General features: G+C 41.7%; 1 protein-coding gene across 1 annotated transcript; it reads right to left on the bottom strand.

Annotated features, from left to right (window-relative positions):
• Positions 1-1889: 1889 nt before the first annotated feature.
• On the bottom strand, positions 1890-26804 carry tbc1d19 (TBC1 domain family, member 19). The gene is made up of 21 exons (XM_029674816.2): positions 26597-26804; positions 26289-26361; positions 26120-26165; positions 23475-23550; positions 22819-22893; positions 22586-22649; positions 21863-21909; positions 21672-21782; positions 21155-21227; positions 20655-20693; positions 18207-18319; positions 13510-13584; positions 13251-13313; positions 6481-6565; positions 6334-6378; positions 6193-6225; positions 5861-5970; positions 5555-5646; positions 4475-4590; positions 4215-4285; positions 1890-3340 (listed from the first exon to the last, which is right to left on the bottom strand). The coding sequence occupies exons 1-21, from the start codon at positions 26693-26695 to the stop codon at positions 3266-3268; spliced, it is 1581 nt and encodes a 526-aa protein (XP_029530676.1). The 5' UTR covers positions 26696-26804; the 3' UTR covers positions 1890-3265.
• Positions 26805-27265: the final 461 nt, after the last annotated feature.

The raw sequence follows: 27265 nt of genomic DNA, 5'->3' as shown, positions 1-27265 counted from the left end.
TCGCCCTTCAGTTCCTCCACCGCGTCCACAACGTTCACCGACTTTTTAACTTAGATTAAAAGTTAATGTCAGGTATTCATGTCTTCCTTTGTCTGCTTCCCCTGGCGTCTCAATTACATACCGGCTGATGCAGATACTAAAACTATGGAGCGGAAGTCGGTATGCAAATCACTTGACATATCAGCCACTGCACATTATTATCTCCCTGATGTGTTGGGGACATGTACGCTGGGTTGATGCATTGTAACAATTTATCTTCTGTTTCTCGGGAGTGGGTCTGTAGCGGATGCAATGTGTTTTGTTGTAGTTGAACACTGTGAAGAAGTCCACGCCGCAGAAACTGGCATTTGGATTTAAACATTTCGGTTTCCCCAGGGGCCTGTCGCTTTGCTGAACTGCATCCAAAAAGCAGAGGAATTCTCCTCAAACATTTCGGGGGAGTTTGCACGTCACGTTGACGCGGATGCTCAGATCGGTTGATTGTTTTCCACTTCCCTTTTTGTATTGCTCCCCAGAGTCCCCATGGCTTGACAACTGCCGAATCATCCAACATTTCCTCTTTGCTGAGCACTGCCATTGGCCAGATTGTCCCAACATGGCAGAGTGTGATTGGTTGCTCGAGGCACCCCTTTGTCACTTTTGAACGTGCGTGTCGCGGGGAAAAGTGTCCCAAGCCTTTATTGATAAGGCAAGTGTCATGCATTTGCAGGCTAGGCTATATGCAACATAATATTTAGATTTAGTCAGATGACAGCATATTTCAAACAGCATATTGGCCGCCTCTGCTAACCAGAGCCTCATATGGCTCTGACCTTCACTTTCTGGGTTATTTCCAATACATCTGCATTCATGGTTTTAAGAACATCGGTAACCAGGCTACAGTATGCTATTATGGTATCTCAATGTGTCCCCATTTAGGCTATACATTTTAATAGACTCATGCATATGCTTCTCTAAATTGAAGTAATGGCAAATGACAGACTAGATGTTCATGTTATAGCCTCAAACACTTAAATAGATGCTTTCTTGGATGCTTCTTTGACATTGAAATTAATACATTTTGTCCACTATTCCAGTAACTGTATCATTACTATCAGCTGGACCACGTTTACAAATGTTATATTAATACCTAAGAGTGCCACCCAGTGAGACGGGCAACCTGATAGTGCCATCTACATGAAATCTTTCAACAACGGCCAGCGCAAGAGTGATGACGGATGGGATGGCAGTCATGGGCTGATGACGGCACATTGCTCCTGTAGAGCATCGTTTCAACATCAAGGGAGCCAACAGTGGTGGCTAGTTCAGGCCAGGGAGAACAAAAGGTGGCTGATAAGAAGTCACTGGTGCAATGAGCAGGAAAGGCTCTGGGAGTCCGGGTAAACAGGTGGCAGTTGTACCAGGCATGACTAAGCCGCGGGGACTAGCATGAGAGGGAAAGAAGGAGGGCAGCAAAACGAGGAACAGCATAATTTGATACGAGCACACAGAATGGATAGGGGGAAGGCAGCCAAAGCAAAGGCAGAGCAGATGCTAGGGTGGGCTGGGGGGGCAGATAATGTTTAGTTGCTACCTGTCAATTACTGATTCTGCCTACTGACTCCTCAGGCTCATTGCTCTGATGAGCTGCCAAAGTACAGTACGCCACATCCAAATATTTACCCTATCCAAAAAGAAGTGTCATTTAATTATGTTGGACGATGCAGAATGCATGACCACATTTCTACTGCTGTTGCAGAATGGATGTAGGCTGTCAGAGATCTAGGGGCCATATGTTACCTACATATGTTACTTCTTAGTGAAGGTCTAAGGAATAATGAGTCTGTTAATGAGTCTGAATACAATACTACAGAGGTGAAGTCAAAATTGAAAATACAAACTAGTGGATATAGGTTTCATTACTTTATTTTAATTTAATGAGCATTGAAAAACAAAACTATGCTATGATGCTATGATTGATTAATGTCCCCTGATCTCAGAGACATTGACCGCATTGGGTAGGGTAAAATGTAAGAAAATCATGAAATTAAACTGTAAATAAAAAATATGTAATCTGGGCACATACATTTGACAATGGGCACAAAATGGAACAAAATTGGGTCAGGGATCAAATAATAGGGCGAGACAAATACAAATATAGCATGTGAACGCAATAATTAATGAAATCCATAAAAAATGTACACTAATTACATAAAAGAACAATTCAAACAAAGGTTCTTCAATGATCATTTTCACAATTAAAAACAAAAACAATAAAAACAATACTGAGACAAAAACAGTGTTGTAATGGCATATCTTATACACAAGTCATATCTTATGATAATATCTTGCATATTAAAAATGAACATTAGAATATTAGTTTAAGCCTTATTAATTATGACTTAGATAATGAATTAACTGAGATCATTTTCTTGAGGAACCCGACACAGAGCAGCTTCTGATTAGCTTCTAATACAGGATTATTATTGCAAGGAGCGCTTCATGAAAATATAAAATGTTAAGACCCCACTGAACACTTATCAGCATTCCCTTAACACATCAATGGTCACACTGTAGACAGCTACAACTACTTCCCACTGGGCACAGACGTAATCTCAATGCCTAGTTTTGATTAACATTTTGTTGAGTTGTCAAATAACGTGAAATCAACAAAAATGTAATTGGATTTAGGTTACAAAATGGGTGAAAAAAATAAGACTCCCTTAGGTTGATGACTTTTTGCTAATCCAATCAGTTGAATTGTTTTTGTTAAAATGACGTGGAAACAACATGGATTCAACCAGTTTTTGCCCAGTGGGTTCCCTCTCTCACACTGTCAATTACAACCCAATACAATACTGTTCCATGCAATCCAGCTTCCAATAGACTCATCAAGCTGGTCCCAAGCATTGGCATATATATCATCTTACTTAGAGGGCATAGCTTAAGGAGGTAAGATTTGCTTAGCTTATCTGAGGGCTATACTTACATACTGTATAATATATCTAATAATATGATACATGGTGATAACTATTTCTGTAGCGTGCATGCAGAGGGACATGCAGCTTTGACACAGTGCAAGGAATATGGTGGGATGGATATACAAGGTTTCAGGGGTCTTTTTTTTGCCTTTTCATATTCCATATAAGGTGTGGTTGGCATCTCTGACTCTGACAGACGATCACTGGCGTTGGCATGGGAACAGCTTGACAGCACAGGCAATTGCTCACGTCTCCTCCGGTGCGCGCGCACACACACGTGTCACACACACACAACACGCAGGTCCTCAGATGACAGTGGCGAACAGGAAGATCTGAATGAGGGGCATGACCTTCAGAGTTGAAAGGTCGGCGAGGACGGCCTGCAGTAAGGGAGGTCGTCAAAGAGAACACATGTTCATTACCAACAGCAGACTCACACCAACCAACCAGTGGATGTAATAAAGTTCCACATGATGACGTTTTTACAGAAACTCTTTTTAGTGACAATTTTTTTGAAACACTATTGAGCTGCAGATTCCCCTTGTAGGCTTCATATAGGGTATATGCCATTCCCCCAGCCTGGCCTTTTGGGATTACATTTAGGGGCCCTATCATGTTTACAGAAAGGGTCTAATATTTCAGGCCCTCGGCACAGGCTCTAAAAATAAGGAGCCATGTTATGATACCTTCTCCAGTGGACCAGGTGGTGAATGAGCAAGCAAATACTGTGGCCCAGCATCTTAGCATCAGGTCAACCTGACGCCCGTGCGTCACACTGGATTAACTCTCTAGGGGGGCAGAGACGGCTAGGGGAGGTTTATTATGGCTGTCAGTCAAATGCTCTGGGGGAGACAGTATAAAGGCTTTCTTAAGTGGGTACATGGACACGAGGCTGGGACTCATGTCAAAGGCATTTGGAATAATTGCATTAAGAGGGGAAAATGAATGGCATACACTGCCAAAGTTCATGGTGTAATGCTCTACCTAGGTGTCCTTTGTATGTTTTCGTGTAATCTGTACTTTTCCAGATTGTTTGACATTTAACAACACACACAGACACCCTGTGTACACCACAATAATGACCCTTGCACATTTCGGGTGTGAGCGTTTCAGGGGAAGTGGGGGGTAGGAGGGGCAGAGGGCTTGAAATGAGAGTAAGGGGCTATTTCAGTAACCAAGGGCCAGAGTGGAAGCCAGTGTGTGTGTGTGGGAGAAAGACGACCTGCCTGTGGCCTCGGTGAAAGGCACACTCACTTCAGCTGAGGTCAGTGATGTCACCTCCATCAGGTTCTCAGCCCGGAAGGCAAAGACGGCCGCTGCTAGGACTAGGGGGAGAGAGAAGGGAAAATGGGGTCAATACCCACTATACAATTTAGCATCAATGCAGCCGTAACACACCTCTAAATACTAGTGAACTAGTTAATACTAGAATGCACGGTCACAAAGTTGATTGTATTGTTAATTATTTTATTTTTTTTACATTGAGGAGTAGTTTCACGTGAGTGCTGCTATACCTGCTACAATCTCCAGTGAGTCGTAACCCAGGATGCGGTCCCACAGAAGGAGGAGCTGGTCAGTAGAAAGGTACCCAGAAAACGCTCTCACCATCCACTTAAAGGCAATACGCAAGCTGAGGGTATGTTCAACAGTTGAATAGTGTCACATCATTCTTTCATGTATCATCATTGGAGCCCAAATGTACAACATACATTTCCCTTTTTATACCTGCATGAAAGATAATCATATATATTCTATTCATACATATTCAACGCCATATCAATTTCAAAAGTAATGTATTTGCAATATTTTTCCACTAGATGGTGGTATATGCTTGAACTAATGGTGTGTGTGTGTGAGAGAGAGAGAGAGAGAGAGAGAGAGAGAGAGAGAGAGAGATTTTAGGTGACCAGAAGTCCTCTCAAGGATGGTAAAATTTGGACAATTGGGAACATTTTGACGTACTCCACAAGGAAAAAGGCTATTTTAGGCTCAGGGGTTATAATTAGGGTTATGTTAGGGGTTAAGGAAAACAGGATTTTGAATGGGAATCAATAGTTTGGTCCCCACAAGGATAGTAAAACAAACGTGTGTGTGTGTGTGCTTGTATTACTATCCTTTTGGGTATTGTAAATTCCCAAAAGTCCCCTCAAGGATAAAACAAGGAAAATTCTCCCTCGTGGGGACATTTCCCACATACCCAGGAGGATAAAGAATATTTTAAGCTTAGCGGTTAGGTTTAAGGTTATGGTTAGAATTAGGAGTTAGGGAAAATAGGATTTTGAATGGAAATCAATTTTAGGTCCCCACAACGATAGGAAAACATATGGTGTGTGTGTATAGACGTGTTTAACTATTCTTGTGGGGACCAGAAGTCTATTTCTAGGGGGTTTAGTGTTGTTAGAATTAGTGTTAGAATTACGTTAAGGGTTAGTGTTAGTAGCTAGGGTTAGGTTTTTGGGTAAGGGTAAGAGCATGGGTTAGGGTTAGGTTTAGGGTTAGGGGTTAAGGGAAAATAGGACTTGAATGGGACTCAATTGCCCCCCCCCCACAAGTTAGCTGTACAAGACTGTGTGTGTGTGTGTGTATATACGCACGGCTGAGCGCCTATCTCCCGTAGATGGTAGAATAGCTGGGGGAGATGGGTCTGTAGCAGCCTCTCAAACTGTAGGCACAGAGACACTATACCCTATGGAATAACATACATAGTGTGAATACACACACATACAGTATACACACATATTGAACACACACACACTCATATCAATGCAACATACTTTTATGAACACAAACACAGGTGAAAATACATAGCTATACATAGAAACACAAATATGAGCAGAGAACAGACAGAAAACACACTCTTTCCCCTCTCTCTCCGTATTCCCTCTCTGTGTTAAACTTACAGAGGTGGAGGAAGAGACAGAGTGCAGCCTGAAGAAGTAGCGTACGTACATCTCCCTAAACACACTGTACAGCTTGGAGGGCTCGTTGTACAGGAAGCACAGAGGGGCCACTGGAGGACACAGACACACAGTAACACCTCAGAATTCAATATTTTATTTTAAAAAATATATATTTAACCTTTATTTAACGAGGCGAGTCAGTTAAGAACAAATTCTTACTTACAATGATGACCTACCCCAGCCAAACCCTAATCCGGACGACACTAGGCCAATTGCGCCGCCCTATGGGACTCCCAATTACGGCCGGTTGAGAAGGTAGAAACCGTACTTACCATACATTGAAAAACCATGGAATGGGATGACACCTATACGGAAGAGAAATTGAGAATAGTCCATCAATGATTGCGCACAAGCATAAAGGGCTACTTATATGTGTGTTAGTAAGTGAATTTGGGGTTAAGGACTATTCTCACCATTTGGAGGATACACCACAGCAAACTCCTCAACTCCCACCTTGCCTGCAGGTAACCAACCATGTCATCAACACCTTATATGAGATTTCCCTTAAAGAACACTTGTGATGATTGTCAATTATATTAGATAAGGGTAGAATGGCTCACCTTGAATGTAGGATTTGGGAGGAGTGGCACTGTTGTAGCTGAAGTGCTCCAAGACCGCAGTGTCTCGAGAGAAACATAGCAGGACCTATGACAACAGACACACACAAGTGCATGCACGCACACACACACACACACACACACACACTCACACACACACACACACACACACACACACACACAAACAGGGGCAAATTAATCTGTGCATGAGTTGCTTCAATTACGCTCAATCTCACTCCACACTGCCCTTACCCACCTGGACAAAAGGAACACTTATGTGAGAATGCAGCTCAGCGTTCAACAGCATTGTACCCCCAAAGCTCATCACTAAACTAAGGACCCAGGGACTAAACACCCCCCTCTGCAACTGGATCCTAGACTTCCTGAGGGCCGCCCCCAGGTGGTAAGGGTAGGCAACAACACATCTGCCACGCTGATCCTCAACACAGGAGCCCCTCAGGGGTGAGTGCTTAGTCCCCTCCTGTACTCCCTGTTCACCCACGACTGCATGACCAAGCACGACTCCAACACCATCATTGAGTTTGCTGATGAGACAACAGTGGTAGGCCTGATCACCGACAATGATGAGGCGGCCTATAGCGAGGTCAGAGATGCCAGGACAACAACCTCTCCATTAATGTGAGCAAGATAAAGGAGCTGATCGTGGACTAGAGTTTCAAGTTCCTTGGTGTCCACATCACCAATGAACTATCATGGTCCAACCACACCAAGACAGTTATGAAGAGGGCAACACCTTTTCCACCTTCGGAGACTGAATAGATTTGGCATGGGTCCCCAGATCCTCAAAAAGTTCTACAACTTCACTATCGAGAGCATCATGACCAGTTGCATCACCGTTTGGTATGGCAACTGCTCGACATCTGACCGTAAGGCGCTACAGAGGGTAGTGCATACGGCCCAGTACATCACTGGGGCCAAGCTTCCTGACATCCAGGACCTCACTAGCTTTAAGCACCAGCTGTCAGAGCAGCGAACAGATTACTGCACCTGTACATAGCCCATCTATAATTTAGCCCAAACAACTACCTCTCCCCCTACTGTATTTATTTATTTATTTAGCTCCTTTGCACCCCATTATTTCTATCTCTACTCTGCACATTCTTCCACTGCAAATCTACCATTCCAGTGTTTTACTTGCTATATTGTATTTACTTCGCCACCATGGCCTTTTTTTTTGCCTTTACCGCCCTTATCTCACCTCATTTGCTCACATTGTATATAGACTTATTTTCCTACTGTATTATTGACTGTATGTTTGTTTTACTCCATGTGTAACTGTGTTGTTGCATGTGTCAAACTGCTTTGCTTTATCTTGGCCAAGTCGCAATTGTAAATGAGAACTTGTTCTCAACTTGCCTACCTGGTTAAATAAAGGTTAAATAAAAATATACCAGGTGGTGTCAGACAAAGGCCCCAAAAATGTGATGGTAATCTCATCTTCTCTTCTGATTGGGAATACATTTCAATGACTCTGCCCCACTGTGTGGCATTATCTTCAGGAAATGATATGGCCGCTCAATCAACTGAATTATGTTTTAATCAACTGATTTCATTGGTTAAGGTCATTGCGTCACAGCAGATGGGGACTGTGTATTGAAGTGCAGAGCTGGGGTCAATTCCACAGACGTCAGTTCAATGTCTAGTTTTGATTTACATTTGGTTGAGTTTTCAACTAATGTGCATTCAAGGTGAAATCAACAAACAATATCACCATGTGATTGGATTTAGGGTAAAAGTTGGGTGAAAAAGCAATGCCTTTACGCTGATTACTTTGTGCAAATCCAATCAGTTTTCCACGTTGGTGCAACGTCATCACATTGATTTGTTTGGTTGAAATGACGTGCAAACAATGCTGATTTGACCCGTTTTTGCCCAGTGGGGTGAATCGGGCATGGGATTTTCCCCATAGGAGTGCAGTTTAACTCTTGAACGGATTGGACTTAAAGACATGCTCCAGAACTTTGGTGACTACTAAGTATTTTTTAAACCGCTCGCTTTGGGCTGGATGTGTCAATGTGTAGTTCATACATGCATAATCTATAAGCAGAATTACTGGTTTACCTCAATTAGCCACGAAATCCCTAGTTTGAAAACAACTTTTTCTGGAAGTTGTGCTGTGCCATTTGCCCTACATTTTCCCCCACATGGGTCAGCCCCCTAGTAATTCGAGTTCCAGCCAATGAGCTTCAGCCCCTCGCCACTTGAATGACAGGTACCAACATGCACACACAGCAGAGCGAGAGAGAGAGAGCAATGACGTGGGGAACAAAGTGCCTATTGGAAGTCTACACACCCTTGCACAGTCTTCATATTTTGTTGCCTCAAATCTAAAGAGGAATTCAATTCAATTTCTTTCCCTACAGATCTACACAAACCTACTCTAAATGTTCAAAGTGAAAGAAAGTTATAGAACATTTTCCAAATATTATTTTTTCCCCCGAAGATAATAGTTGGTAGAAGCAACTTTGGTAGCCATTACATCTGTGAATGATTTTGAATTATATTCTACCAACTTTGCACAACACTTAGGGCAACAGATGTCCATTGTTTTTGCAAAATGGCTCAAGCTCAGTAAATTTAGTTGGGAATCATTGATCGACAGCAATATTCAAACCTCGTCTCTGATTATCAAGTAAATTTAAGTCAGGACTGAGACTACACCCCTCAGGAACACTAAACACTTCTTGGAAATCAATTCTGGTGTGTCTTTGGCATAAAATTGTTTTAATTGTCTTTGCTGAAAAACATAACACTATCCCAGGGTTAGGTTTTCCTTTATCTTTTTACCTGGGCTTTGCTCCTTTCATATTTCTTTTGATCCTGACAAACTCCCAAGTCCCTGCCAATGACAAGCAGACCCATAACATTATGCTACCACCACAATACTCGAAAGTACAGAGGTTTTCCATCTGTGTTGTGTAATATTGGATTTGACCCAAATCTGTGGTTTAATTTAGGCCAAAAAGTGAATGGCTTTGCTGTGTTTTTGCAGTATTACTTATTACTTGCCTTCTTGCAAATCAGAATGGATGATTTGGAGTAGATTATTTTTTACACAGGCATCCTCCTTTTCACTTTGTCATACAGGCCAGTAATGTGAAGTGAATGCAATGTTGTTGATCCCTTTGTATTTTCAAATATTGTGGTGGCAGCATCATGTTATGCTTGTCATCGGCAGGGACTGAGGGAGTTTGTTGGAAATGATATGTGAACCACTGAAATAGTATTAAACTAACACTTTTCAAAGTGTTCACAAACTAACACCCCTAGAGTGTTGGTCCCTAACACCATGTGTGTGGCAAATTCCGACTTAAATTAACACTTTATTAGAGTTGATGCTGTTATCCTTTTTGTGTTAGGAATAACACATGTAGTGTAACAGTATTTTAGGGGTTTTAACATTGTAGGTTGTAAAGCCTTATTTGCATATTTCCCACCATGCCTTTCAAGTGAATGCGAGAGATACCCACCCATGACTGTGTTTGTTAGTGATAGACATGTGTATTGCATGCAATAACTCCTGGTCTTGAAGTGACTGCCAAGTGCATATGTTTGAATTCAAAGTAAACCCTTTAAGACCTTATATTATACATTTAACACATTTAATAAGGACTTTAGTTATCCTCCACATTGTGGTCTGAAAATCTGGTCTGATGGGCCACATCAGACCTGCAATTCACAATAAACTGGTTTGTGAAGTGATTAGTGATTCCAATCAGAGCTAGAGGGAGGAAATCCAACAATTGTCATATTTTATCACCCAAAACCTACATTCAGAATGACTTGACAAACAAGACTACCTAAACCATCTAAACTGGAACAACCACCTCAGTAATGGGTGCTTGCTTGGGCCAGGAAACACAAGCAATGGACATTAGACCGGTGGTCTGATGAATCAAAATGTGAGATTTTTGGTTCCAACTGCCGTGTCCTTGTAAGATGCAGAGTTGGTGAACGGATGATCTCCACATGTGTGGTTACCACCGTGAAGCATGGATGTGGTGGTGTGATGGTGCTTTGCTGGTGACACCGTCTGTGATTTATTTTTAATTCAAGGCACACTTAACCAGCATGGCTACCACAGCATTTTGCAGCGATACGTCATCCCATATGGTTTGCACTTAGTCCCACTATCATTTGTTTTTCAACAGGACAATGACCCAACACACCTTCAGGCTGTGTAAGGGCTATTTGACCAAGAAGGAGAGTGATGGAGTGCTGCTTCAGATGACCTGGCCTCAACCAACTTGAGATGGTTTGGGTTGAGTTGGACCGCAGAGTGAAAGAAAAGCAGCCAACAAGTGCTCAGCATATGTGGGAACTCCTTCAAGACTGTTGGAAAAGTATTCCAGGTGAAGCTGGAATCTGGAATCATCAAGGTAAAAGGGTGGCTCCTTTGAAGAATCTCAAATTTAAAATATATTTTGATTTGTTTAACACTTTTTTAGTTACTACATGATTCCATATGTGTTATCTCATAGTTTTGATGTCTTCGATATTATTCTACAATGTAGAAAAATGTCAAAATAAAGAAAAACCCTTGAATGAGTTGGTGTGTCCAAACTTTTGACTGGTACCCTATATACTGTATATCATTCATGCAATTTCAATGTTGTTTGAGTTTCCTTGTGTACCACCAACTTTGCTTGAGAGGATTTTACTGCAACGCTGCATCCAAGTTGCTTGACAAAGATGTTTCAAAGAGCTGTCAGTCAAGGCGAGCTCATGAATATAATTTCCCCGCCCAATCAGCCTGTCTTTTCAAACTTCATGGTAGTTAGCCATGAGAGAAAAAGTATTTTCAGAATGACTGAATGTGCAAGGGGTGTGTTGACTTTCACTAGCGACTGTGTTTGCACATACAATATGTAACGTACTAGGCAATTTTTGGGGAGCCCTTTTGGCTTGTGAGCACAATATTCAGAACTAGTGGCTAAAAAGTATTCAGAATTACCAGATAATCTCTTTACAATGGAACTGAGCCCAGTCTCTGATACACTCTCTCTTTTTTAAATTTGCGATTATAGATTAGTCTCTCTCAACCTAAACCTGAGCCGTATATTGAGAGAATTCTACGACTGCATAGCGAGTTCAGGAACAGTCCATATTGATGATTTGTCAGTGCCGAGCGGGTAAGCCACCATAGAGATGATAACCTGTCGTGCCACCACCATTCACTAAACCGCTCCCAGCATTCAGCGAAATAGTTACTATCTTTCACTTAAACACGTAAGTAAACAAATAAACCGGCAAAGCCAGACTGGAGACATTCATCTATCACTATAGTGTTGTCTGATGCAAGTATTGGTGGACATATGAATGAGCACTTGAATGAGCACTTGCTCCAAGTATTTTGGTTGAAAGGGGTATTCAAAACCATGACAGGGGAGACTCTATATTATATACACTCTTAGAAAAAAAGGTGCTAAGTAGAACCATACAGGGTTCTTCAGTTTGTACCCATAGGAGAACCCTTTTTAGTGCTGGGTGGAACCCTTAGCAGAGGGTTCTATATAGAACCCTCTACGTTGGGTTCTTCAAAGAACTCCCTGTATATGGTTCTACCTAGGACCCTCTATGAAGGTGTAAGCCTAGAACCCTCTCTGAAGGGTTCTACCAATAACCATTTTATCATCTAAAGGTTCTTCCAAGAACCCTTTATGAACGGGTAGAACCCACCAGCCTTATTTGCCTTTAAAATTTATTTATTTATGACAATACATTACATATATTATGCCTTTCTTTGAGGACCTAGTTATACCCTAACAGAGGAGTTAGGAATCTCATATCAGGCCTACAAGTCACAATATGCTTGCTTGCAAAGTGATATGTAATTCCTATTGGAGTCCAGCCAGAGTTAGAATATCCAACAAGTGGAACTGTTAATCACCCACAACCTGCATTCAGAACGACTGCCAGGGTAGAAAAGATTGAATACTGAGACTACCTCAATCATCTAAACTGGAACAACCATCTCAGTAACGGGTGCAATAAATCCAATTACTAACAGATTGGATTAGTTTAGAAAAATGTATGCTATTTATCTTTGTGTAGCATAACATTTCTCAACCAATCAATGTACATGCAAAAACACCGATGTTAAAGTAAAACAAACAATTCTGAAAATCTCCCTGCAATAGAGCATGCTGAGAAATATCATATATGGTTCTATGTAGAACCGTTCTTGCCTCCCAAAGAATCAGTAAATAACCCTTCCTTCCAAAAATGGTTCTTAGGTTGTTAAAGGTTCTGGGTAGAACACTTTGACTAACAAAGAACCCTTGTCTTCCAAAAAGGGTTCTTCTGATCAAAACGGTTCTTGGTAGAACCCTATCCCTCTGCAAATAACCGTTGTGGAACCCTTTTTTTTTAAGAGCGTATAATTGTGTGTGTAACTATATCTGTTACAATGGAACATTGTGTATGTAGGAGTGAGAGTAGTTTAGTCTAGTGGTATTCTATACAGTCTGGTGTCCGTGTTATTTTGACCACCATTATCTCCCCTCTGTGTACACGCTCTAACCTAACACAACCTACATAGATAACACTCAGTCTTCTGTATATATGTATGCATTAATGTCTAGTGTTAAAAGGACATGCTAATAGAACGGAAGGAGACTGCTGAGTAGATGCTTGAGAGAGAGAGAGAGAGAGAGAGAGAGAGAGAGAGAGAGAGGCAGAGAGAAAGAAAAGAGAGAGTGAAAGGGAGATGGAAAGAGAGAAATGGATGAGAGAAAATGAGTCACACTCACCTGATACAGGAAATCTTCAAACACAAAGTAGTAGTCATCATTACTCGCAGTCAGTTTCACATCCTGGAGAAAACAAAGTAGGGATAATTGACAGCAAAACAAAGATATACGAAATAAATACCTGACACATCACTACTAGTTTGTAAAGAACATAGCAGGCGGGAAAATAAATCAACACCAAGGTTCTCAACAACCACACGTGTTTGCATGTGCTGTGGTGTTAGTGTTTCCCTGCTTGTATTGGCATGCCAAAGCCTACCTTGTAGATGAGGTTATCCACCAGCAGGTCATGGTGTATGACTCCAGCCTTCAGCTGCTCATAATGCATCACATCCTGTCCAACAAAACATCAGTCAGTCAATTACAAATAACATCAAGCTAAAAGATACAACCTCCACAGTACGTACAAATAATATGGGACAATCATTTATTCAAATGATTGACCATTCAATCCAATACAAAAAGTGGGCCTAAACTAAAGAAACTAAAGACCGCAGCATTCATTCCGTTCGCCCTTCTTCTACTACAATAATCTATTTGAATTGAAGTACTACTACTATCTGATGTCCTTAAACCACCTTGTGTATTTTGTCAAATTTATGTGCTCGTTGACATTGACATGACCATGATTTAGTCAGACGAAGAGGCAAGGTTAATGTTATGGGAAGTACTTCAACACTTCACACCACATAGTTAATATCAGAATGTCTCCGGTCTGATAAAAGCTATCATAAAAGAACGAAGTTACAGAGGACAGGGAGGAAAAGAGGAATAAAACCAAAACTCTGACAGACTTCAAGCACTTTGGCAATCAGAGACTGGTGGGGAGAAAAAGAGAGATGAAGTTCAAGCTGCTTGTCCATGTCAAGAGGTAGGGCTTCCCAGACATATTCAAAACACCCAAAATGGATATAGTCCATTTGAGACATTAAAATTCCCTTTAAAACGTTAAAGGGGCAATCTACGATTGCTCCATACAGTGCCTTCGGAAAGTATTCAGACCCCTGGACTTTTTCCAAATTTTGTTACGTTACAGCCTTATTCTAAAATGTATACAAATATTTTTCCCTCAGCAATCTACACACAATACCCCATAATGACGAAGCGAAAACAGTTTACACATTTTTTCAAATGTTTTAAAAATAAAAAAACAGAAATACCTTATTTACATAAGCATTCAGATCTTTTGCTATGAGACTCGAAATTGAGCTCCGGTGCATTCTGTTTCCATTGATCATCCTTGAGAAGTTTCTACAACTTGGGAGTCCACCTGTTGTAAATTCAATTGATTGGACATTATTTGGAAAAGCACACACAATCTTGTCTTTATAAGGTCCCACAGTTGACAGTGCATGTCAGAGCAAAAACCAAGCCGAGGTCGAAGGAATTGTCCGTTGAGCTCCGAGGCAGGATTGTGTCGATGCACAGGTCTGGGGAAGGGTACCACTCTGACAGAGCTCTAGAGTTCCTCTATGGAGATGGGAGAACCTTCCAGAAGGACAACCATCTCTGCAGCACTTCACCAATCAGGTCATTATGGTAGAGTGGCCAGACAGAGGCCACTCCTCAGTAAAAAGCACATGACAGCCTGCTTGCAGTTTGGCACCTAAAGACTCTCAGACCATGAGAAACAAGATTCTCTGGTCTGATGTAACCAATATTGAACTCTTTGGCCTGAATGCCAAGCGTCACGTCTAGAAGAAACCTGGCACCATCTCTTCGGTGAAGCATGGTGGTGGCAGCATCATGCTGTGGGGGTGTTTTTCAGGAGCAGGTACTAAGAGACTAGTCAGGATCAAGGGAAAGATGAACGGAGCAAAGCACAGAGAGATCCTTGATGAAAACCTGCTACAGAGCGCTCAAGACCTCAGACTGGGGCGAAGGTTCACCTTTCAACAGGACAACAACCCTAAGCACACAGCCAAGACAACGCTTTGGAACAAGTCTCTGAATGTCCTTGAGTGACCCAGCCAGAGCCCGGACTTGAACCCGATCGAACATCTCTGGAGAGACCTGAAAATAGCTGTGCAGCAACGCTCCCCATCCAAGCTGACAGAGCTTGAGTGGATCTGCAGAGAAGAATGGGAGAAACTCCCCAAATACAGGTGTGCCAAGCTTGTAGCGCCAGACCCAAGAAGACTCAATGCTGTAATCACTGCCAAATGTGCTTTAACAAAGTACTGACTAAAGGTTCTGAATACTTATGTAAATGTTATATATATACATATATATATATTTTTTTGTATTTGATAAATGAGCAAACATTTCTAAAAACCTGTTTGTGCTTTGTCATTATGGGGTATTGTGTGTAGATGGATGAGGAAAAAATACACTTTAATACATTTTAGAATAAGGCTGTAACGTAACAAAATGTGGGAAAAGTCAAGGGGTCTAAATACTTTCCGAAGACACTTCAAATGTTTTGACTTTTAACTTAATGACATATACTCATTGATTCTTGAAGAATATAACTTATAAAAGCCTCATTAGCTTAGTTCAACTGTCGTAACCCCAAAATAATTTAAGCTGGTTTTATTACAATGTTTGTAAAACAATGTAATTGTAAACAAAATACATATAGCCTCAAGACATTGATAAAACTATAATTTTGATATCATTGATGGTCAGTACTTGCATCAACAGCTCTTCTTATGAACTGTATGTATGCACTATCTGTGTTGCTCTTGCCAACCAACATGTGTTCACATTGACAAAGCAAGTGAAATAGATGATAAACTCTCAATTCAATTCAATGGGCTTTATTGGCATGGGAAACATGTGTTCACATTGCCAAAGCAAGTGAAGTAGATCTCTCTCTCATTAGCTATGGGCCATGCCTTGAGCAGTGCCTTGTAGTGCTTGTTAATGCTTCATGACTCCATTAATAAGTTATTAAATAATACTTGCTTTGATATTCGCTCCGCGTGACCATTCCTTGATCTCAGTCAGCTAAATGCATAATACTTGATTGCACTTGGTTTAACTATAGTCTCTTTGCACATTGATATTTATCTTATGGAGTCGGACATTTCCTTTAATGGGATATTTGCTTAGTCTTATTATGGGTCGCTTGTGAGGTAGTTATAATATCATATGTATCAAATATTACCACAGTAACAAGTGATCAGGGTAAGATGTCATACATTTTATAGAACTAGAAGACGACACAGGACGTATAAGGATACCCAAATCCATGTATTGTTTAAATGAATCAGACCCTTTTATTTGAAAACAGCCCCAAGCAGTGTTTGTGTTGACTGAGGCTCTCAATCACAAACGACAATTAAGATTTGAATTAATATCGAACTTAAACTTGTCATTCACATGAACCTTCCTCCCTGTCCTTTGGATGAGAAGGCGAGTACTGTATCTCCACAACAATACTTTCGGATTGACGTTTCAACCCTTGAGATTTCAACTTAACTGCTTTGCCATGCTTTGACTTACAGTACCTTGAGGGCATTGTGTACACAACTGCTTCTGTGCCACAGGGCATCTGTAAGTGGCTGTACATAAGGAGTCTATGCCATGCATAGTGGGTGAGGAATGGCCGCCCACCACCTCTGTCCATCGCCCCGGGGGAAGCCCTGTCTCCTGGGTGAGGCCCTTAAAGGCCTCAGCCCATCTATTAGCCTGTCTGCGCTGGAGAGCCCTTACCCTTATTAACATGAGGGATTGTGGGATGCGGGCTACGTCATAGGAGAGTTGATGGGTGGTGGGTGACGGTGGTTATCTGGGACATAGTGGACATGTTCTGTTTAAAAGGATGGTGGTGATTGGTTAATACAACCTGGAGGTCATCCTTGAAGATGTTTAGGTTATACTGCAATAACATAAATCTCTGTGCATTTACACAATATCCTGAGTGTCCTGATATGTCATACAATACCACCATGTCATACACGCTAGAGCTAGTGGCACACAGATTACGGATAGTGGACAGTCCTCTCTCCTGTCCTGAACGCAACTCTGTTTGTCCTACTGTCGAACCTGGTGAAGGTAATGCTCTACAGACCTCCGCTGGATCCCTGTAACTCTCCTAGGGGGATCAATCTTCCCACGGCAGGGGCATTGTTTAATCGGCCCGCCACGAGGCGGGGGTCCGTTCCCTGGGTTATACAAATGCGGAGGGGCACGGCCATTTGCCACACAGGGAGCAGGCCCTCTTGTTTGAGCTAACTTTGCTAAATCGCAACCAGTTTGATTACGTTGGCGGTCACAGTGCCCTGGGACGAGTTACGGCAGGATGGTGTAAACACGAGCGCCACTAATTTATAGCCCGAGGATCGTCTCCAGCTGCATGAACCTGTACTAAGAACTAGGCATTCAGTCTATAAAATACGTATCTACATGTAAAATAAGTGAATTCCTTGAGGACAATGTCTAATGCCTATGGAAAGATGATATTTTTTGCTAGATTTGACGGTTCAATAAACTGTAATGCTTGCTAAATCTAATCGCATGCAACCTCTCTTTATTGGAAAACTTATTTGAAGCTACGCAGGTGGTAACACCCATAGATACTCGTAAATATAAATTAGGATAAACATACGTGCCCCCACACTAACATACAGCCAACGTATGGAGAAGAACCAACACAGGTAAATATGACCCGAGTTTCCTTTCTAACAAAAAGACTCCTTAACAGTTCCTCTCTTCCAGTGTGAATGATGGAGATAGGTCATGTCAACCATTAACACTGGAGAGGGTTCAGAGAGGGAAAGAGAAGGTTCAGGAAGAGGTGAGCAACTTCAAGCCCTAGAAAGAAAAATAAATGGGCCTTGGGAACCGCAACGGCTGTGTGTGCCTGGCAGTTTCATAACAAACACAGGCAGAAAACCCAGAGTAGCAGGTTCAACACCATGGTCTTTAACATTAACCTAATGATACATTCATCGACAAAAGATCGGTAACCACTTAACCAGGCAGCGTAGTGTGTGTCTGTGTGTGCATTACCTCAGGCTCATTGGTGGAGTTGAGGATGAGGGCCCAGAGGTCAGCTCGTAGGCCAGTGGGACAGCCCTGTCTACTGTACTGCTGGGCTGCTGCACTGTCCTGCTCATTTACCACTGGAACGACACACAGACGACACCCTCATAACACAACAATACTATAGCAGTGGTTACATTATAGCACAACCGAGAGAGATCTCCTTTGTGTACATTTAAATACTTGAATTTACAATGAAAATAAATATATCACACCCCACTGACTCACACCACAGTAAACATACCAGGACCATAGCGAAATGTCTCACTGTCATTATAGCAACACGACTTTCCCCTTCTGTTGAACACACATATAAAACAAACAGACTGCAAACGATCAGACCAGACCCTATCTGAATCTGAACCTTCCATCTTGCTCCTTCCACTACGACAGGTCCCAAACACACATGGCCCTTGACTCCACTTACTCCAGGTGTCGGAGAGCCAATAACACACTCCAACATAAACATTCTGCCCTCTTGTTCCTCTTTAAATCGGCATTTAGAGTGCTATCCTCACTTGATCCACTGTCCCCTTGGCCATCGGGGTGTTAAAACACATTCCTACCCATGTAGAACACATTGTGAGGGCACTAAGGAGACGTACACAAAATTAGTCCTTGTATTATTGTATGTGTCCCCCGGGCCAGGCCTGATTCAGCCCTATAAGAGGCGTCCCCGCTAATGTTTACATTAGGCTCAGCATACAGGGACAGGGTAGAGTGCAAAAGTGTAAGGGAGACTAGGCCACTTGAGAGGGTGAAGGAGAGGATTAGTTATGGCAGGAGCTACCTATAGGGGTTTCCTATGGGAGGGGGGTGAGAGGTGTGTGTGTGGTCTTGTTCTTCTATCCTCGTGGAGACCTGAAATCTCCCAAAGTCCCCAAAGGATAGTATAACAAGGAAAATGATATTTAAATCTTGAGTGAAGGTTAGGGTTAAGGTAAGGGTTAGGGAAAGTAAGATTTTGAATGGAAATCCATAGAACAACAAGTGTGTGTGTTAGGGCTGGGCGGTAAACCGTATGCGACTATATACTGGCATTGATGAGCGGGCAGTATAACTCTATTACAACGTTTGGCTTTTTAAATGTGGTACACCACTCCGTTTTAATAGTTTACTCCGCTACTTGAATCATCTCTCTCCCCACCCCTTCTTGTCACTCAATGAGCGCAGTTGTTGTTGCTCAACCACTATCATTTGCCAACCGTTCACTCTTGACTTCAATCTTCATGGACAATGCAGCAGATACAATATGTTGATGACAACGATTACGATTTCCACTTTGCATCTTAATAGAAAGCCGAAAGCATTCGATAATTGCAATATTCGTCTGTGTATCTTACTGTCTGCAAACAGCAAGTTTGTCTTTTCTTACCAAGATGTGGCTAAACTAAATTGTGTTAGCCGCTAATGCTAATTGCTAGTTAGCTGGCCAGCTAATAAAAAAATGAAATATATGTAACCTTTATTTAGAGAAAACATTTAATGTAGCCAAAGAGTATAGGGTCCCACTCCCCTGAGAAACACTGACCAAAACTTTGGTTTCTACCCTGTCACAATAACGCCTCCATAGAGATTCTAATTCCTAATTCTATGAACGCCTCCCTGGCTTTTTCATTCGTTGTCATGTCAAACAACACTGTATTCAAAGTGTCCACGATTACATTCTAACTATAGAATAATATTATTATTATTATTTTCCCACGATTCTATCTATACTGAAGAAAAATATAAACGCAGCTTGCAACAATTTCTAATATTTTACTGAGTTAAAGGTCATATGAGGAAATCAGTCAATTGAAATGAATGAATTAGGCCCTAATCTATTTCACCTGACTGGGAATACAGATATGCATCTGTTGGTCACAGATACCTTAAAAGAAATGGGCCTCACAACGGGCCTCTGGATCTCGTCACAGTATATCTATGCATTAAAATGGCCATTGATAAAATGCAATAGTGTTCATTGTCGGTAGTTTATGCCTGCCCATACAATAACCCCACCGTCACCATGGGGCACTCTGTTCACAACGTTGACATCAGCAAACCACTTGCCCACACGATGCCGTATACGTGGTCTGCGGTTGTGAGGCTGGTTGGACGCACTGAAATCACTTCAAATGTACAGTATGTTTTGCCGCCCTACGGTCATGCACAACTCATAAAGCCAATTTAGAACTTTTATATTATTCCAAAACATAAAATTGAAAGCTTTGGTGATATATTTGAGCCATATCGCCCAGCCCTAGTGTGTGTGTGTGTGTGCGCATGAGTGCATGCAGTACCAAATGTCCCACTTTAATGTCAGGAAGACATATTCCAGAGAGGACCAACTGGCTACGATACAAAAAGAGAGATACACGCTATTAAATAAATAGGATCTCAAATGAACCAGCCATCTATCTATTATCTTACCTTTCTTCCCGATGCGAGTATGCTCGCTTTCAAACAAATCTGCCCAGCGATATGAAAAAGAGGGACAACAAAAATATATCAGTTGTCAGCCTGAAGTGGATCCGTTTCCAGAACGGACTACTGTATCAGTTGGATTTACAAACAAAAGGCTATGAATACAATGATATTTAAATCCTTCTTAGACACACAGATATTGTCTGAGAGATGCCAGACGGCCAAATGGCATGAGAAACATTTACACAAACTGATAAGATATCAACTGAAACGTTCTTTATTCATCCCGATTTATTTCTGTATTTGCTAGGTAAACATGTTTTTCTCTGATGATTCTGAATGATTTTACTGTAGACCTAGAAGTTCTTCCAACTTGATGTGGAAGATGAATTACCGCTAAATGATCCATTATTCTCCATTTCAAAGCTTTGTTCATAGGCCGGAAAGTATGAGTATTTTTATCAGGACACAGAACGCAAGCTCAGTACATATTAATCGAGTTTTACCTGGGGGTACGTGTGTATGGTCGTCAATACCCAGCTGCCCCGTGGTCAGGCTCAACTCTGAATAGGCCTCTCTCTGAGGGGACAAAACATACAAATCGCAGTAAACACCGTTGAATCGTCAATAAACGCAAATCATCTGGGATTTACTTTGAGTAGGTTACACACACGCAGACAAACAGTTCCTGTTCTTCTAAAGAGCTGTCAAACTCATTCCATGGAGGGCCAAGTATCTGACCGGTTTTTGGGTTTACCTTTCAATTAAGACATAGACAACCAGGGGAGGGGAGTTCCTTACTAATTAGTGAACTAATGTCATCCATCCAAGTACAAGGGAGGAGCGAAAACCCACAGACACACTGCCCTCCGTGAAATGTGTTTGACATGTGTAAACACACACCCAGTGTTTCGACACACACAGATGGGTCAGGTCAAGTGTTTCTCCTACCACCTGTGGAACGACACACAGACACAGAGACACGCACGCACACCACAGACAAACACACAGTATTTCCCCTACCATCTGAGGTATGTCTCTGTCGTGGAGGGGCACCTGGATGAGGCCCCAGTGACTCTTTGCGCTGGCCTCCTCACTGCTGTCATGGTTTGGGTTCCGTAGGCTGATCAGCACCTGGGAATCATGGGAAATGGAGTAACTTGGAGTATTAAGTCATCGATCAGAACATAGTGATTGAGATGAAGTCCATTTACCTCCAGAAAGTCTTTGGGAGCATAGACAGGCCTGAAACGACTTAGATCTGTACAAAAGGACAAAGACAAAGGAGCATTAAAGTTTATGTTGCTAATAAAAATATAGTAGTTATAACATAGATATAACAATGTAATTACAACATAGCACAGATGCTGGGTGGATAGTTGCATCATCAAGCTAACTTTGGCAAATTAGACATTCATTTTTGGTCATCTCCAATGGAGAAAAATGGTATAGCGTCTTCGCTGGATAGAGAATTCCCAGCAAAGTCAGGCATTTAGAAGTTTTCATCGTCAGTCTAAGTCAAATGCATGGTCAGTCAATAAAGAGAGCATGTTAAGGATGGAAGGGGAGTTCCACTCGCTATCGGAGTGAGGCAAGGCCCAGGAGTCTGGTTATCCTCTGGATTCACAAGGCCTGCTGTTTATGCCAAGGCCCGGCACACACTTGTAAATGTTACCATACCCCATTCTCAGATAGCATTGTTAGGAGACTGTTCTGTTACACGGAGTACTGTGCACAAGCAGAGTTAACTTAAGGTAATGCACCTACGCAAGAGGTATATAAGTATAAATGACACACACACACACACACACACACACACACACACACACAGCCTTAATTACAATGGCAAGGGTTACATCCTCCTGCAATGTTAAAATAACCCCAGTTAATCCACACTTATAAACAGTATCATCAACATGGAGTTTGAAGGTAAAGACCTGGTTCGTCTGTCCCCATCTCGTTCCACTTGTTGGTCAACTCCTTCTGTTCCACAGCTGGCCTCTACAAAACGGAAAATTAAGAATGGTCAATAAAGTAGTTTGTTAATAGACTGAAGACATTAACACAAATATATACTGACACACAGGGCCCTCTGCGAATATTCTTGAAGACCTCATCTTAGGTTGAGTACCCTTTTATATGCTGTCATAAACTACTTTACACGGTTTACCTTACGAGCCAAGGGTACACCCAGCTCTGTGCACATGCTGTTCAGGCTTTTGAGGATACGCTTCTCCCAGTTTACCTGTAGGGGAAGACACACACAAGCTTAGACACACGCACACACACATAAGTGTGCGCACACACACACAAACAGTTAACTTAACGACATTACAAAGACAACTCTGAGCAGAGTTTTTCCTGAAGCTTCGGTGGTGGGCGTGGCAGGGGGCGTGGTGGGCCCATCAGAATTTTTGAGAACATTTTATAGGTCCCCATCTTGGCGATGTAGAAATATTTGTGCATTTCAAAGCCAATTTCCTGCAAATTTACGAATGTTTCCATGGAGCTGAGAGAATTCTTTGGAATATTAAAGCTAATTTCCTGCAATTCTACACATTTTTGCCATGCAGCTGAGAGGACATTTTTGCAGTTTTAAAGGCAAATTTCCTGCAATTTTATGCACTTTTACACTGTTAGGCAGCCCGCCCAAGAATTGTAAGAATCCCTTCTTCACTAAAACATATCTGCTTAACTAAAGCATATCTTCTACAGTAAGTCACCAGACAAATCTGAGAGACAGAACCACAAAAGAGATGATGAAATGGAGTGATGAAGAAAGGAAGAGAAGGAGAGATGGATGGAGAGAGGAAGCAACAGACCCACCTGGGCCTTGCGCATGTACGCCAGAGGCTCCTTGGCGTGCTCTGGGGGAGCTGCAGGGTGGCTGGGGAGTGGCTGACTAGAGAGAGAAAGGGTGAGTAGGAGAGATAGAAAGGGCAAGAGAGAGAGAGAGGGAAGGGAAGAGAGAGGGAAAAGGGAAAGAGAAAGTGAGAATAAGACTAATTTCTTCAAATAAATGTATGACAAACAACCCGTAAAGGCAGTAGGATCCTCTACTATAAGCAACATATTGAAGATTTTATTTTTATTTCTACAATCAAACTGGGGGAAAAGAACAATCGACTAAGACCAACTGAAGGCTATCTCTCCAGTTGAAGGAGAAGGTCTGGGTTCCTCCACCAGATCCACCTCCTGCATTTGTCCATCATTCAACCTAAATAAATGACTCTGGCCGTCTGGAGGACAAAAACAGGATCGAGCCCATTTCAGACTTTGTGTTATACAATGGCTTGCGAAAGTATTCACCCCCCTTGGCATTATTTTGATTTGGTTGCCTTACAACCTGGAATTAAAAGTGCTTTTTGGGGGGTTTGTATCATTTGATTTACACAACATGCCTACCACTTTGAAAATGTAAAATATGTTTTATTGCAAAAAACAAACAAGACAATAAAACTTCAGTATGCATAACTATTCACCCCCCCCCCCCCCCCCTCTCTCGGGGTATGTCTCTATAAATTTAGCACATCTAGCCACTGGGGTTTTTTTCCCAATCTTCAAGGCAAAACTGCTCCAGCTCCTTCAAGTTGGATGGGTTCTGCTGGTGTACAGAAATATTTAAGTCATACCACAGATTCTCAATTGGATTGAGGTCTGGGCTTTGACAAGACCATTCCAAGACATTTAATTGTTTCCCCTTAACAACTCAAGTGTTTCTTTAGAAGTATTCTTAGGGTCATTGTCCTGCTGGAAGGTGAACCTCCGTCCCAGTCTCAAATCTCTGGAAGACTGAAACAGGTTTCCCTCAAGAATTTCCCTGTATTTAGCACCATCCATCATTCCTTCAATTCTGACCAGTGTCCCAGTCCCTGCCGATGAAAAACAAAAAAGCAACATTTTAGTCTCATCTAACCAGAGTACCTTCTTCCATATGTTTGGAGAGTCTCCCACATGCCTTTTGGCAAACACCAAACGTGTTTGCCTATTTTTTTCTTTAAGCAATGGATTTTTTGGTGGCCACTCTTCTGTAAAGCCCAGCTCTGTGGACTGTACGGCTTAAAGAAGTCCTATGGACAGATACTCCAATATCCGCTGTGGAGCTTTGCAGCTCCTTCAGGGTTATCTTTGGTCTCTTTGTTGCCTCTGATTAATGCCCTCCTTGCCTGGTCTGTGAGTTTTGGTGGGCAGTCCTCTCTTGGCAGGTTTGTTGTGGTGCCATATTCTTTCCATTTTTTAATAATGGATTTAATGGTGCTCTGTGGGATGTTCAAAGTTTTGTATATGTTTTTTAACCCAAACCCGATCTGTACTTCTCCACAACTTTGTCCCTGACCTGTTTGGAGAGCTCCTTGGTCTTCATGGTGCCACTTGCTTAGTGGTGTTGCAAACCCTTCCAGAACAGGTGTGTATATATATATACTGAGATCATGTGACAGATCATGTCACACTTAGATTGCACCCAGGTGGACTTCATTTAACTAATTATGTGACTTCTGGAGGTAATTGGATGCACCAGATCTTACTTAGGTGCTTCATAGCAAAGGGGGTGAATACATATGTGCGCACCACTTTTCTGTTTATTTTTTTGAAACATGTAATTTTTTTCATTTCACTTCACCAATTTGGACTATTTTGTGTAAGTCCATTACATGAAATCCAAATAAAAATCAATTTAAATGATAAGTTGTAATGCAACAAAATAGTAAAAAACACCATGCGGGATGAATACTTTTGCAAGGCACTGTAAAACACTCATCTTTATCTAAACACGTCACCTAAACGAGGACATACACAGATGATTCATATTCAAGAGAGGAAGGCATAATTCAACTCTTTACGTTGTAGTGCGAAACTGGACAGCCTCAAGTTCAGGCAGCTGGATCGTGAGTTTTGTTTTCATCTCACGGCAGTAAGACACCATGGTACTCTTAAGTGACTTAAGGTGACTCGGGCTTACATTTGCTCAAACTGAATAACAACTCACGATTTGATCATACAAACAGAGAAGCTGAAAAAGTGCTGTCTGTTTAAAAATAAAGTGTTAGCAATGCAAGGAACATGCGTCTGTCTGTCCATATCTGATACAAACAGTAGGTCTAGACAGACAAACAAAACAGAAGAATAAAAGCATGAGACCTCCTGGCATTGGATGATGGTTGGAGCGTTGGTGCCAGTTTTGAGATCTGGTCTGGAGTGTGGTTCTTGGCCAAGACTAAAGCCCCAAATCACTTTTACTGGAGTCTGTTTTAAACGAACATTGGCTGAACATTTCAGGTGATTCACTCTCATAAATGTTATATAAAAACAGTTAGAACCAAACTTCAGTAAGGGAACACACCATTAGACCCCCCCTCTCTCTGCCTGGTCTCTCTCAACCTCTCTCTCTGTCTATCTGTGTGCCCATGTACATGTTAGGCATTTGATATGCTTATACAAAATACATGTTGTTTATTGAAAAAAACACTTACACATGCAACTCTCTGTATACTGCATTCTGTAGCTTTCTCTCCCAACCTGCAACACAAAATAAAAGGTATTCATTTGCAACATGACATGCATGATATTCAATGTAGGTCCAGTCCATGACATCTAGCTAGCTATTACCACACAAATATGTGTTCTGCATCAGGTGCTTACCTGATGCTTTGAGAAAATTACGAACGTCCTCTTTTAGAGATTCTAATTGTATCTCGGGTCTATGCAAACACTCCTAAATAGAATGAGAAAATAGTTAAGCATATTCTCTAAGTAGCTAGATATTTTGGTATGTCAAGCAGTTAGTTACTGGTCGTAAAATCAATAGTATTGCTAGATAAGGCAACTGTTTGTATAGCCTTGGCAGCTGTAAAATCTCACAGTAGCAGACAGGGAGGACAACATTCGTTGTTGCACAAGCCTTTCGGTCAATGCCTTCGGTTCTGCAGAGCAGCTAGCTAGCTACTCACTTTGGCCTGTCTCTCTATTTGAGAGTGTAAATGGGTTGCTTTCAGTCGCTGGACAATTTGCGCAATTGTCAGTGATAACTCCGTTCCCTCATCCATCATTTTCAATGCTCGTTTTGGTTTATCTACACTACGATAAGGCAATTAGACTTTTAGAATCCATTTGGTATCCGGTGATGCAGCCTTTGGCCTCTGCAGTGGTTACTTAGCAACTACGGACTATGGATGTAGAGGAAACAAAAAATACGCAAGATTAGTTCCTAGCTTGTTAGTTATTTATTGCATTATCAGTGTGCTCATTGTGAATAGCCTGCAAGCTCTATCTCCCTTTCTTGATGAAAAATCCCTAATATAGGCTGTGTTCTTTGCATAAACAAAGATAAGATATTGTTTTTAAAAGTTTGCATTATCAGTCTCAGATTGTCTATCTCCCTTTCTTGATGATCCCTAATATAGGCTGTGTTCTTTGCATTTATTGTATTGCTGTATCCAACAACATCTGATCATCAATCGCATTACATTGCCTATAAAAGTCAGAAAGGTCATTTGAGTAAGCCAGGCCTGTAATAAGACTTGCTTGCTATGACTTTGCTATGACTCTGTCACCTGCATTCAAAAGGTAAAGAAAACATTTTAAAAGTTTGTTGGTGCCTACATAGGCTACCATGGCTG

Source organism: Oncorhynchus nerka, linkage group LG12 (genome assembly GCF_034236695.1).
Source record: "Oncorhynchus nerka isolate Pitt River linkage group LG12, Oner_Uvic_2.0, whole genome shotgun sequence".
Classification (NCBI taxonomy): domain Eukaryota; kingdom Metazoa; phylum Chordata; class Actinopteri; order Salmoniformes; family Salmonidae; genus Oncorhynchus; species Oncorhynchus nerka.
The sequence above is the reverse complement of the archived record's forward strand: the minus strand, read 5'-3'. Positions and strand labels throughout refer to the sequence as shown.